This window comes from Carassius auratus, chromosome 50, assembly GCF_003368295.1.
Source record: "Carassius auratus strain Wakin chromosome 50, ASM336829v1, whole genome shotgun sequence".
NCBI lineage: Eukaryota > Metazoa > Chordata > Actinopteri > Cypriniformes > Cyprinidae > Carassius > Carassius auratus.
In genome coordinates this window covers 13,764,310-13,777,384 of record NC_039292.1, presented here as the reverse complement: position 1 = coordinate 13,777,384, position 13,075 = coordinate 13,764,310, and the positions used below count along the sequence as shown (strand labels likewise).

Here is a 13,075-nt window from a genome sequence, read left to right as displayed (position 1 = left end):
ACAAAATAAATATTGAAAATAAAATTCAAGTACAAAATTAAGATAAACAAATTAAAATTTGGGTAAAAAGGATCCAAGTGAAACCTGGCCATTAGTGCAAATCTCTGTAACTGTATATTAGGCCTAAAGTTACTGCACAATAAACAGAACACTATCCAACTCTTATGGTGCGTTCACAACAGACGCAAATAGAGCAAAGTCAATGCAAAGACGCGAATAGACAACCTCCGAAAATCAGCGAAACACATTTTTAAATAAACTGCATATTTGAGTTTAAAACCACTATATTCTCGCATGAAATACTTTAAAATATATAATTCATGATACGATAACAGTAATATTTAGAAAATGATCTGAATAAAAATGGTGGTTGAAAATGCTGCGTGAACTCAGCTGGCAGAAGCCCCCCCCCATGACATGAATTTGCGTCTGTTGTAAAGTTAATTTCACGCATGAATGAAGCGTATAACCTCAAAATGTTCAAGCGTCCAACTACGTGCGAATAGCGCGAGTTATTCGCACATTTCGTGTCTGGTTTGAACACAGCATTAAATATTCAGTACAGTAACATGTTAGCATGTGTTGATGTGAGGTGGTTCATAAGATTTGAGTTGCTTGAGGCAGACGTGGATAAAGTCTTTTTTTCCTGGGCATACCGTGCATGTTACAGAAACATTCTCGCCTTTAATTTCCGGTACTTCCAGTTCGAGAATGGCATTTTCGTTGACACCGTCTTATGTTTAGTGGTATTCATAGCATGCAGTGTGACAGCGTGAGCAGGGCACTGTCCACCCAGCCAATCATCATCGGATTTGCAACGTTGTCAGGCAGCTGATGTGTATCCACTAGCCAAAGCATGACACCTCGCGCTTTATTCAACCAAACTGTAGTAACACGACACTTTACATTCTCAGTAAAGATAACGGCGTTGCAACGATGGGAAAAGAAATTAATTAGATTACTTCCTTACTGAAAATTAAACTCCGTTAGTAATGCCGTTGTACTTAAAAGCCGTTACTCCCAACACTGGTCTTGTCCTTCTTCTATAACATAGGTAGAGGTTCATTTTGTTCCTAACAGCTTCTCTCTTTTTCTCTCTGTTTATTTAGGTGGTTTTGCAGCATTCTCATCCTGTTTTCCGGGCCTGTGTGAAGGCAAGCCAGTGGCCACTCTGCCTATGAGCTTGTCTCAGCCATGTCTGCCTGTGGCAAACGTTGGTCCCACACGAATCCTGCCCCATCTCTACCTGGGCTCTCAAAAAGACGTGCTCAACAAGGTACAACTGACTGTAACAAAGGTCTCGGAATGTTAGAAACTTCCAAAAAAGGAGTAATCACATTGTATAATTCATGCCTTGGCTCTTTTGCACTGTCAGGATCTGATGGCTCAAAATGGCATCACATATGTGTTAAATGCGAGCAACACCTGCCCAAAGCCAGAGTTCATCTCCGAAAGCCATTTCATGCGCATTCCCGTCAATGACAACTACTGTGAAAAACTCCTGCCATGGCTAGACAAAACCAACGAGTTTATTGGTAAGAACAAACTTGTGACAATAGGAGAAGTGATTTTAGTTTCCCTTCCCTTCCCTTTGATAGATTTTCTTTAAGTGAGCTTAAAACGTTAGCATGAAAAGTGAGTAGCATCCCCTGTCTTGCATGTTTTGTGTTTGCTCACAATTTCCCTTCTCCCTTTCAGACAAAGCCAAGGTTTCCAACTGTCGAGTCATTGTCCATTGTTTAGCTGGCATCTCCAGGTCCGCTACCATCGCCATCGCTTATATCATGAAGACAATGGGCTTGTCATCAGATGACGCGTACAGGTAAACTCACTCAGACACCCTGCAGCTTGAATTGCACAGTCTCAGAAAGATGTTTTCTGCTAGCTGTAATTTTAGATCCATTTCCTCCAACATGTAAAATGGATCATGTAGGAACTTGTAAACAATACCTGTCTTGGCTTTCCTTAACACGTATTTTTGTTCAAAGCCTTTACAAGCTTGCATGATGCGTCTTTGTGTTGAAGATGTCTTCCTTTCCATATATCTGAATTTGTCCTTAGGGTAATCATTCTTACTCTTCTTGTGTTTCCAGGTTTGTGAAGGACCGCAGACCTTCGATATCACCCAACTTCAACTTCCTGGGGCAGCTGCTGGAGTTCGAGAAAGGTCTGAGGTTGCTTAAGGCTCTGTCCTCGGAGCAAGAGAAGTTGGAGCAGTTGAAGGAACTGACACAACCTAGAGGAGAATCTTCTAGTGATCCTGAAAAGGCTCATCTGGGGGCCGAGAAGGACAGCAGAGATTTGGACACCAAGCTACCTTCTCCAACCTCCCTCCAGCAGGGCTTTAATGGCTTGAATCTGTCGGCAGAGCGTATCCTAGACACCAACCGGCTCAAACGCTCTTTCTCACTTGACATCAAATCGGTTTACGAGCCCAACTACTGTCCTCGTCTCACGCCTGCGCATAACGAAGATGTTCCCAAACTCTGCAAGCTGGATAGCCCGGAGGCCGGAGAAGCCATTGGTGTCTGCCAGTACTCACCTGTTTCCGTCAGCCCTGCTTTAGCTGAATCCCCAGGCCTCTTTCCTGAGAGCAGCTCCCGACCTCGTTCACGGAGGAAAAGCAAGCACAATGGTAGCAGTGCTGGAAGTTCTCCCGTGCATTCGCACAGCCTAAACTATGGACACTCGCTCCCTGCACACAAAAGTCCCAGTGATGACAATCTGAAGCCCTCCCTGCTGCTCAGCCTTCCCACTGTGGGCACCGGGCCCATGTGGACCAAACATAGAGACACAGTTCAGGCCACAACCCCTGTCACGCCAACAGGCGAAGCCCCTTGGTTCTACAGCTCGGAGTCAATGAACAGTAACGGAGGTGGCGGAGGGGCGGTACACTTTCCTGTTCTGGGATGCAGCAGCCTTCCCGGCCCATGCGAGGCTGTGCGTCGGCGGGACAAGGTGGGGGAGCCACGGGACTCGAGGGGCAGCTGGCACGAGGATGCTCTCACTTCCACTGCTGCCGATATGCAGTTCAAGCGGCGCAGCTGTCAGATGGAGTTTGAAGAGGGGATATCAGAGACACGTTCAAGAGAGGAACTGGGAAAGATCAGCAAACAGTCCAGCTTCTCTGGAAGCATGGAAATCATCGAAGTATCCTGACATCACCTGCACGGCACCCTAGGGACTTTTCCATACAGACGGACAGGCGCCACTTATGAGTAAAGGATGACTAAGAGTGGGCCTGGCAAGGCTGTGGAACATTCACATTAGTTCATAGGATTGTCGATAATGAGCTGTTCCCAGAAATGGGACTTTCTTTTTTTTGTTTTTTGGACTTTTTAAGCCAGTGGAACTGACTTTGATTTGTCTTTCTACTGTTTTTAAGCCATAGCCATCCCCAGATGACAATGAGCTGAGACTGCAGTTGCAGAATTCCTCGTTTCCTAGCTCTAGAAACAGACCCCCACCCCACCCCACACTTTGGTGTAGTGAGAATCAAGCATGGCTGTTATTCTCACCCTTGTTTCTTTTATAATGCTGTCCTGGACTCAGTGAAGTTAAACCGCCACAGCACAAGGAGTCAGCACAGACTAAGCCTCGGTGGTACATGCTTTTACTGGCTGAATGAAGGCCTCTTTGTGCAGTGCTCATGTCCACCCTGCTCCTGTATCCCAGCATTCGTGGAATCCTGGAGGAGGAACCAGGCATGTCATGAAGGAAACGCATTGTGGACACTTTCCTGTAATGTTCTCTGTCACTCTTTTGTTACCCAGATTTCAGGGTCTTGTCCTTCCCCTCCTGTACAGTGGCGATGCTCGAACTGTTGTGCAACCCACGTTTCTCTCACTAAGCATGCGTCAAGGCTGCTGTTTTACAAACAAATAGTATATGAACTATACATAGTGATTTCAACGGACGTTTAATCTTTTTCTTTTTTGTCATTTTCTTAGTTACGGTTTTAATTTATTCTGCTGGTTCATTCTGGTAATGAGAAATAATATAAAGATTGTGGAGTTTTATTTTTTCCTCTTTTTCAGTGTTGCTCTCTCCTTTTCAGTGATTTACAAAAATACACTCACAGAACCAATACACAACTACAAGCAATATGGGTTTTACTTCTTTCTCTTTTTTTTTCTTTATAAGGGAGTGCGGTTATTACCAAGAATTATCTGATGTTTTAATGCACTTTCTGTTGCTTTAAGGGTACCACAATGCTTTACAACTAAAGCGTTTGTTATGGCTTTCGTTTGTCTCGTCAGCCTGCTGGCTTGAATTATTAAAGACTTTGATCCAGCATGAATAATCTAGAACAATATGTATGATACCCCAGCATTTTCAAGAATTAGATTTTTGTATTAACAAGCACACAAGACAAAATGAAGGGGGAAAAGGAACAGGGACTCTAAAGGGGTTTGTCTGTGTCCCCCGTTTGTTCTGCATATTTATGAAATTATTTATTGTTTGTTTGGGTCTGATTGCGGAAGGATGTTGTGAATGACTGACAGATGGACCCTTTGCAGATGCTCTTATAGGCTGGCATCTTGGAGAAGAGATAAAACCCTAACCCTTTCATCGGCAAAACACAACAAGATGCATTTAAACCTGGCTTAAGGTCTGATAGAGTTAAGTTTGCTGATCAGCAAGTGTCTATTTCATAAACGTTATGTGAACGACCAGTAACTGCTTGCTTTCTTCTCAGGGGAGCTTTTAATGAGTCAGTTACATGTCTGAGCTTTCTCCATTTAGCCCTTTTTTTCATCTCTTTTTAGCACCAATTTCTCTTTTACACTTTCTCTCCTTCACTCACCTTTTCCTTTCATCTTCTCTGTTTCTATCAGAATCTCTAGAAAGCTCCAAAGGTTCAATATAACACAGAAAGTGTGTGTGTGTGTGTGTGTTTGTGCAAATTTGAATGGGATTGCCCTCTCCATGGGAGATAGTTTAGCAATTTATTTATGTCTGTATTCTTTTTTTTTTTTTTTTTTTTTTTTAGCTTTTCTGTATGGCAAATCTTGTATTTGTGCTGCTGTAATTTCCTTGTGTAAGACATTACCTATATTTCCTTTACCTTCCCTGTACTATACATTTTTAAAGACCTTGTTATCATTATTTAAAAAATGTAATAAAAAGATGCAGGCTGTCATTTTTTGCTGAAATTGTTAAATAGTTGGCAACTAATTATCATTATTATTTTTATTGTTATTATTATTATTATATGTTGTGTGAATAGCATCGTATCAACAAAACTAATTGATATAAGGATTTTTTTAAAGAGAAAATCTTGATACCTTAGGCTGCTTGAAGCAAAATACCTCAGGTTCTTTTGAAAGGCTTGTTCCTCCCCATGTACCCATTTTGTGACGATGAAACAAAATACAAACATTACAAAATATGAAAATGTTTCGTTATTTATTTTCCTTTTTGTAGGAAAAAAGATGAGAGATTGCCAACAGTTTTTGTGAATGATCAACATTATCATTTATCTTTGCAAACTGTAAATAATTCTTTAGCATTCCGTTAATGTTAAGGTTAAAGAATTGTGTACAGTTTAGTTTGGAGGATTGTTTCTTCCACAGGATGAAACGTTTTATCTTATTTTTTCTCTAAATTCTGAGAATGTTGTAATTGCAATATAAAATGTAAGGGGAAAAAATTAGATAAAGTCATAATTAGTTTTTTTATTCGGTGGCTTAAAAATGTAGGCACCTCTAAACTCTTCTGATTATGTTTCATTAAAGTTTTTAAATGTTAAAGATTTCTAGAATTTGAGCAAAAAATTATGAAAAGCTTGAGTTGATCTGAATGTTATGGAAGGCCATTTCTGCAATGGGATAAAAATGTAAAATGTATTTGCAAATTTGATTTTTGCGTTTCTGGATTCTGAGTTTATATCTCTCAGTTCGCGATTTTAAGAAAAAAGTCAGAATTGTGCGATATAAAACTAGCAGTTGTGAGAAAAGGAGATTGTAGCAACGTTCGTAGATCGGGAAGAAGTAGGTGGAAATGGGCGAACATTTAGACACAATTTTAAGTAACGAACAGAAAAATTTAAGTAAAAGCGTATAATGTATAAAACATAATAAAACAACAATAAAAAATCCAGGCCTGGTCCTCTCTCGTCCTTCACTGGTTACTCCTCCTTTTATCTTTCCGGAGCTCCTCCGTGGGACTCGAGACCGATGATTGGCGCAGGTGTCGCGCATTAGCTTTTACTCCACCAGCCTCGCTCCGTTCCCATGGATCAATCATCAAAGTCTTAATTCTGAAACTTTTTTATTTTTTATTCTATGATGGAAACAAACAAACAAAATCGCAAGATGCAAAATAAAATAAAAAAAAAACATGTAAGAAAATAAGTCAATTTTTCATCAACCATGATTTTTGTCCAGCACCCAGTCTGTGTGATTTTCCAGTGATGTGTGTGCTTTTGTTTCGAAGAAAAATATTTATAGCTACAGCCAGGAATTTACAAGAATTTAACCATAATTGATCTTTTCTTAACAAAATTTGACAAATGCACTAGTTTTCTACAACATACAGAACTTTGCTACAAGTTTGATTACATCATATAATAATTGTTGTTAATAGTGTTCGTCTGTTTGACTTTGTCTTTAATTGGTTTTTCCGTACATTTATGTCATATGCACATATACTGACAGTCACCTAAATATTTAGTCACCTTACTAAATATTGTAGAAACGTAATTTTCTGTAAAGTTGCTTTGCAATGATTTGCATCGTCAAAAATAAATAAATCAAATCAAATCAAAAAGCGGTTTCCAATATGTTACCCAAAAATGGGTTACAAATATGTTCTAATAAAGTTGGGGATGCAGGGAAAAACTTGCTAGATTTGCTGAAAATTTACTCACCCTCAGGTCATACAGGATGTGGATTGCCCTTCTGACGGCACCCATTCACTGCAGAGTATCCATTGGTGAGCAAGTGATATAATGCTAAATGTTGCCAAATCTGATGGAAAAAAAAGAATAACTCATCTACATCTGGGATGGCCTGAGGGTGAGAAAAAAAAATAATTATTAAATGATAGCCACATATTTGTTCATAAGAATGTTTTTTTTTTTTTTTTTTTTACTTTTGTATGATTTTGGCAGATTTGGAGATGAGAAACACTGAGGTCTGACATAACAGTGTAGTGTGTACTTAGTGAGATTGGATACCTAACCTTTGTTGCAGTTCTGTACTCCACATGCTTTGGAGGTCTCTTCTGCTGTAACTCCTCACCATTGTTCTCCTCAAAAAACACCCGTCTTTATTGTCTGCCCCCTGCGAAAGAGAAGGTGGAATAAAAACCTGAGTGAACACAACACTCTAACAGTCTTGAGTCCAAGCAGTAGCCCACTTACAACACACACAACGCTGCGGGGTAAAGGTGAAACCCAGCGGTAAGAAAGGCCTCCGTATGACCAGGAACACTAAAACATTCCCCGCTTCCCACTTGGGAATACCATTCTGTTCTCACTCGGTTTGGGGAATGTTCTTTCATTCCTCTTCTTGTTTTTGAATATGAATCTGGTCTGTGTAATATGTTAATAGACTATATCTGACTTTGTATAAACAAATGAAGGCATATGATACGAGGTGTGGGTGATTCACACATGAACCCGTGTGACGTAATCAGATATTTGTTGAGTAAGTCGACTGAAGCAGTGTGTTGTTCTGCAGAGATAATGATTACAGAATCCCAGCGTACGGTGACCGCATGATGACATTCACCCGACACTCTCCTGTCTACCTCCCTCACGTCACCATCAAAGCTTAAAACATCCACTTTAACAGGAATACTGAGGCTACCAGAGTTCATCCTCGTGGCTAAATGGGCTCAAATAGAAATATAGAAACACTTTGGACACTTGCTCCCACTAAATTTTAATCGCAAACAAATATTTTATAACAGAACAATAGTACATATATATGAACTACTGTTCTATTATAAAATATGTGTATGTTCAAAAGATTATAAATGATGATTCTACATGCAAATGATGAATGCTAGACTAAAACCTATTAATTGGTTAACGGTACAGAGGGGAAAAGTGGAATAGATCTTATCTTAAATCTTATCATTTGCACATTCCCAGAATTCTCTGTGACCGTCACATTTGGTTGTGTTTAATCATTTTATATAATAGTGTTTCTTATTAGTTATTCTTATAGTTTTTTTTGTTACATAAATTATATGAACCCTGACATTAACTATTATTAATTTGATATTTGGACGCTGAAACAGTCATTCAGCTCTAGTTCCAAAATCTGCCAACATCTTTATCTCTTCAAGTATTTTTCGTAAATCCGGAGTAAATATTGTACTAAATTATGTGCTAATTTAATTTTGTGCTCTTGAAAATGTATTCTTCTATAACGCAATCATTTTCTACATTTCTAATGTTCTTAGACATAGTATTTATACAATATTATAAATTATATTTGATATTTAAGTCTCTCCAGAAATATTATTAAAAATAACTTTTTTTGTTTTTCATTCTTTTGGTTTGTTTTACTGAACGTGCAACAAGATGATTAGTAATGAATGGGATCATGAGCGGATTTTAAAGGGCTCTTCAAAACCTGGTTTAAAAGTTATTAGTTTGTTATTTTCAGAAGAAAAAGAATAATTTATGATTTAATAAGCCATATTTAATTCTGCCTAATTAGCACTGTTGAGGTTTTTGTGTAAGTGTGAGCGAGTGGATATGAGAGCGACAGGCTCCGCTGAAGCAGACTGTTCCCAGATGCAGAGCGCTCTCCGTCCCAGAGTTTATATATGGTGTCTTAAAAAACTGTTACATCATAGCAACAATTCTCTTCAATTGCGTTTTCTGGAGTCGTTAGGTAACTTTCCATGGGATTTCTCGCCTCATTGCCTGTGTCCTCGAATGACCGTAAATCAAAAGCATGTGAAAATGTTTCTTCACTATAAAAGAAATACCACAGGGACTTTACCATAACACATTTTATGAACTTTTGGTGCCACAAAAATGATGTACTCATGCACTTTATGGCATTTTTTATGTTATGTTAGTGTGGCTGCCTTCCAATGTAGAGTCAGACTGAAAGAGTTTTGCCATAATATTCATTTCCCATAACTTAAAATCGACCACCAACTTCTAGACCTCATTACAAACCTGCAGTGTAATTATTTGAATGGTTGTCTGACCGGCAGTCGATGTTCCCTTGAGCAAAACGTTTAGCAGCTTTCAAGTGCTAATGCTATAAGTTACCCTGCATTCAGAGACTTTCTTGATACTGTATAAAGCTTCAAAAACTGCTAATAGGTTTGAATTGGAATTAATATTTTTTGCACATTGTAAAAATATTGAATACTTGGTGCATTTTTTTAAGAATGTTTTGCTCTGAGGTCAATGAGATGTGTTCAGTGTTGGGGTAATACATTACAAGTAACAGATTACACATTACGAGTAATCAGATTACATTTTTCAAGTGACCTAACTAGTAAAGTTCTGCATTTCTTTAAAATTGTTTAAATATCTGAGTTACTTTTACACGTAACACAAGTAATGTAATGCATTAATTTTCACAACGAGTAAGTTAAAAGTAGTTACTTTTTATGGGGTAATGCACCATTACTTTTAAAAATGGCTTTAAAAAATAATAATAATAAAAAACTTTATAACAAATATATATTCCTCCTGAAAATGGGGGTCTTGGCCCTTCTTGACTGTATGTAATTGTAAATTGTAATTATTTTGACAATAATAATTGTAGGGACATTTCTTTAAATGTAATTTTTAATTGAACATAGTTTCCACTTAATTAATTATTTAATTAATATTAATTATTATAGTTATAATTCATTAATTCGTCATTAAAATTAAGACATTTTTACATTTAACCTTTGTATACGGAAGACGAGCAAATTGTTTCATTACATTTTCTCAATTGTTACACAAATCTTAACGACTGCATTTGTCAAGCTCAACTATTTAACTCTTTTACCCAAGATATTGAAAGAAAGAACGATTATACAAATGTTTTCATTTGGGGGGGGGGGGGTTATATACAATTAAGTAATTTTGTTTGACCAATGTACTTAACTTTTCACCACAGTTTTGTCGGCCTTTGTATAGTACTGCCATCTTTTGGATGTTGGGGACATTGTTGTTCCTCGTTTATTTCTCATCAAGGAGAAATAGCGGTCATGTATTATTCAGAGCACCTCTTTCTCCTTCCACATTCATCACGTCTACTCTCCTGTGATTTCAGTGATGCCAATGAAAGGAGACACCATTTATAATTGTCAGGTGGGCCAGATGTGCTCTTGAATCACAGGTAGGTCTGAGTCCTCAGGCGCCGAGCACATCGCTCAGGGAAAGACAGGAGACGGCGTGTCTGGAATCAGAGAGATGTGTATTGATTTGTACAGTATTCGCAGAAGGTAAATGTCTAAAGGGAATCAACCTTGTGTGCTAAGATTTCATGTAAGACCTGGTCATAACCTTAAAAGAAATAGTTCTTTCATATTTTACTCATCTGCGTGTCATCCCAAACCCACATGACTTTCAAAAAAGAGAAGTTTAACAGTATGTCCAGGTTGTCCTTTTCCATACAATGAAAGTGACTCCAAAAATAAGCATTATAAAGACTTGTCAACTCTATTTTAAGGCTTTGTGTGAGGAACAGAATGTATTCCCTGATTAAAAACTGTATATGCTGGTTAGGTATGTTTTGATGCTGGGTGGAGATGGTCCTTTGCTGATTTAAGCTGGTCCTTTTGATGGTTTATGCTGGTCCTTTGCCACCATATGACCAGCATAAACCAGCAAAGGACAAGCTCAAACCAGCAAAGGACCAACATTAACCAGAAAAAGGACCATCTTAAACCAGCAAATTACCATCTTAAACCAGCAAAGGACCAGCTAAAACCAGCAAAGGACAAGCTTAAACCAGCAAATGACAAGCTTAAACCAGCAAAGGACCAGCTAAAACCAGCAAATGACAAGCTTAAACCAGCAAATGACCATCTTAAACCAGCAAAGGACTAGCTAAAACCAGCAAAGGACCATCTAAAACCAGCAAATGACAAGCTTAAACCAGCAAATTACCATCTTAAACCAGCAAAGGACCAGCTAAAACCAGCAAAGGACCAGCTAAAACCAGCAAATGACAAGCTTAAACCAGCAAATTACCATCTTAAACCAGCAAAGGACCAGCTAAAACCAGCAAAGGACCAGCTAAAACCAGCAAATGACAAGCTTAAACCAGCAAATGACAATCTTAAACCAGCAAAGGACCAGCTTTAACAAACAAAGGACCATCTTAACCAGCAAATGACCATCTTAAACCAGTAAAGGACCAGCTTAAACCAGCAAAGGACCATCTTAACCCAGCAAACGACCAACTTAAACCAGCAAAGGACCATCTTAAACCAGCAAAGGACCATCTTAAACCAGCAAAGGACCAGCATAAACCAGCATCAAAACATATACCTAACCAGCATATGCTGTTTTTTTTCAGCAGAGATTTAAGTAACTATTTCAGGAGACATGCGAGCTAAGTCATTGAAACTGGCTTGACACATCTTGAGATGGCATGCTTGAATATATATTTGCTATAGCCTATATTCGCTCTGTGTTTCACACAAAGTTGTAAAAGGACTTCATGAACAATATAAAGCAATAAACCCTATTAACTACTTGACTGGTGGTGCTATTAGCCCTTAAAATAGTGGCATGTCATTCTGCTTCTGCTAACTTTATTATGTGGCCCACTTAGCCTAAATGATAGTCACATTTTAATTTTTAGCTGGAATTATTCTTTTAAAATGCACAAAAGTGGAGTATAAAGTACATTTTGAAATGTTCACTTCAAGTTGCTCTCCTTTTAGTCTTCAGCTGTTCGACCCCACATAAACACAATCTGAAAAGAAGGATCTTCTGACAACCTCAGTCAGAATTAGTTTTTTCCTCGATTCTAGCTGAATCTTTACAGTCTTTTCTTTAAAATAAACGGCTAAATGTTGTATAGTTACATCTTCTAGAGTGAAAATGTCGCAACAAATGACCAATTACACAAGACTTATTGTTCCGCATGCAGGTGTTCGCGAGCCCCTAGCGGTTCATGATAGAATTGCACATATTCGTGAGATTATCGCCACTATTAGTGAATTAATTTTGCCTTGATAATTAATAAATGCAAACTTATGTATTTTAAATGTGTAAAATTAAAAAAGAAAAAAGGAAATAACACATTACTAAAACAATCTATAAAAAATGACTGATGAAATGTAATGATATATATTTTTAAAAGGCTGGAACATCAACCTTTCGGGGAGGGTTGGAATACCGCATTAATGTGTGAAAATCTGCCATGGAGATGTGCTGCCAGTCGCGTTCGCAATGACTTAATCATGTCTACAGCGCCATCTGTTGGTGAAATGAGAGATTGTTATTTATTCCCTGACTGGAACGTCGGCACCTGGACAGTGAAGTTTATGAAATTATAAATAAAGAAACACATAGCATATTTCTAGAATATGTATCAGTTAAATATTAACTGAACAGACCTGAAAAGCGTGAATGAATTCTGAAATATGCTATATATATATATATATATATATATATATATATATATATATATATATATATATATATATATATATATATATATAAACTTTAAAGAGTGTAAGAAAAAAAAACAGCACTCTTCGTAACTATTGAATAATACTACTACTTAGTGGTTGTGTCTCAAAACTAGTACGCTGCCTAACTAGACAGGAATATATATATATATATATATATATATATATATATATATATATATATATATATATATATATATATATATATATATATATATATATATATATATATATTCCTGTCTAGTTAGGCAGCGTACTAGTTTTGTATATATACTATGTACTAGTATATATATATAATAATAATAATAATAATTATTATTATTATTATTATTTAATTATTTATTTTTTTGGCTCGTTCCGTCTTTCAGTGCAGAAAGTCGCTTTGCGATTTGAGAGACTTGTGTTCACTTCCGGATTCCCGAAATCAAGCGGCAGCGGGACCCGAGCATAGACACTC

The 13,075-nt window shown here is 37.6% G+C and overlaps 1 protein-coding gene across 5 annotated transcripts in view; it reads left to right on the top strand.

Moving 5' to 3' along the window:
* The window catches only part of LOC113067095 (dual specificity protein phosphatase 8-like), a 45,068-nt gene extending 39,925 nt beyond the window's left edge, over positions 1–5,143 (top strand). For all 5 annotated transcript variants that reach the window (XM_026239345.1, XM_026239346.1, XM_026239348.1 and 2 more), the window contains 4 exons: positions 1,110–1,276; positions 1,376–1,535; positions 1,699–1,822; positions 2,094–5,143. In XM_026239345.1, the coding sequence (XP_026095130.1) occupies positions 1,110–1,276; positions 1,376–1,535; positions 1,699–1,822; positions 2,094–3,159 (1,517 nt within the window). In that variant the 3' untranslated portion in view covers positions 3,160–5,143. The remainder of the gene's footprint in view (positions 1–1,109; positions 1,277–1,375; positions 1,536–1,698; positions 1,823–2,093) is intronic.
* Positions 5,144–13,075: the final 7,932 nt, after the last annotated feature.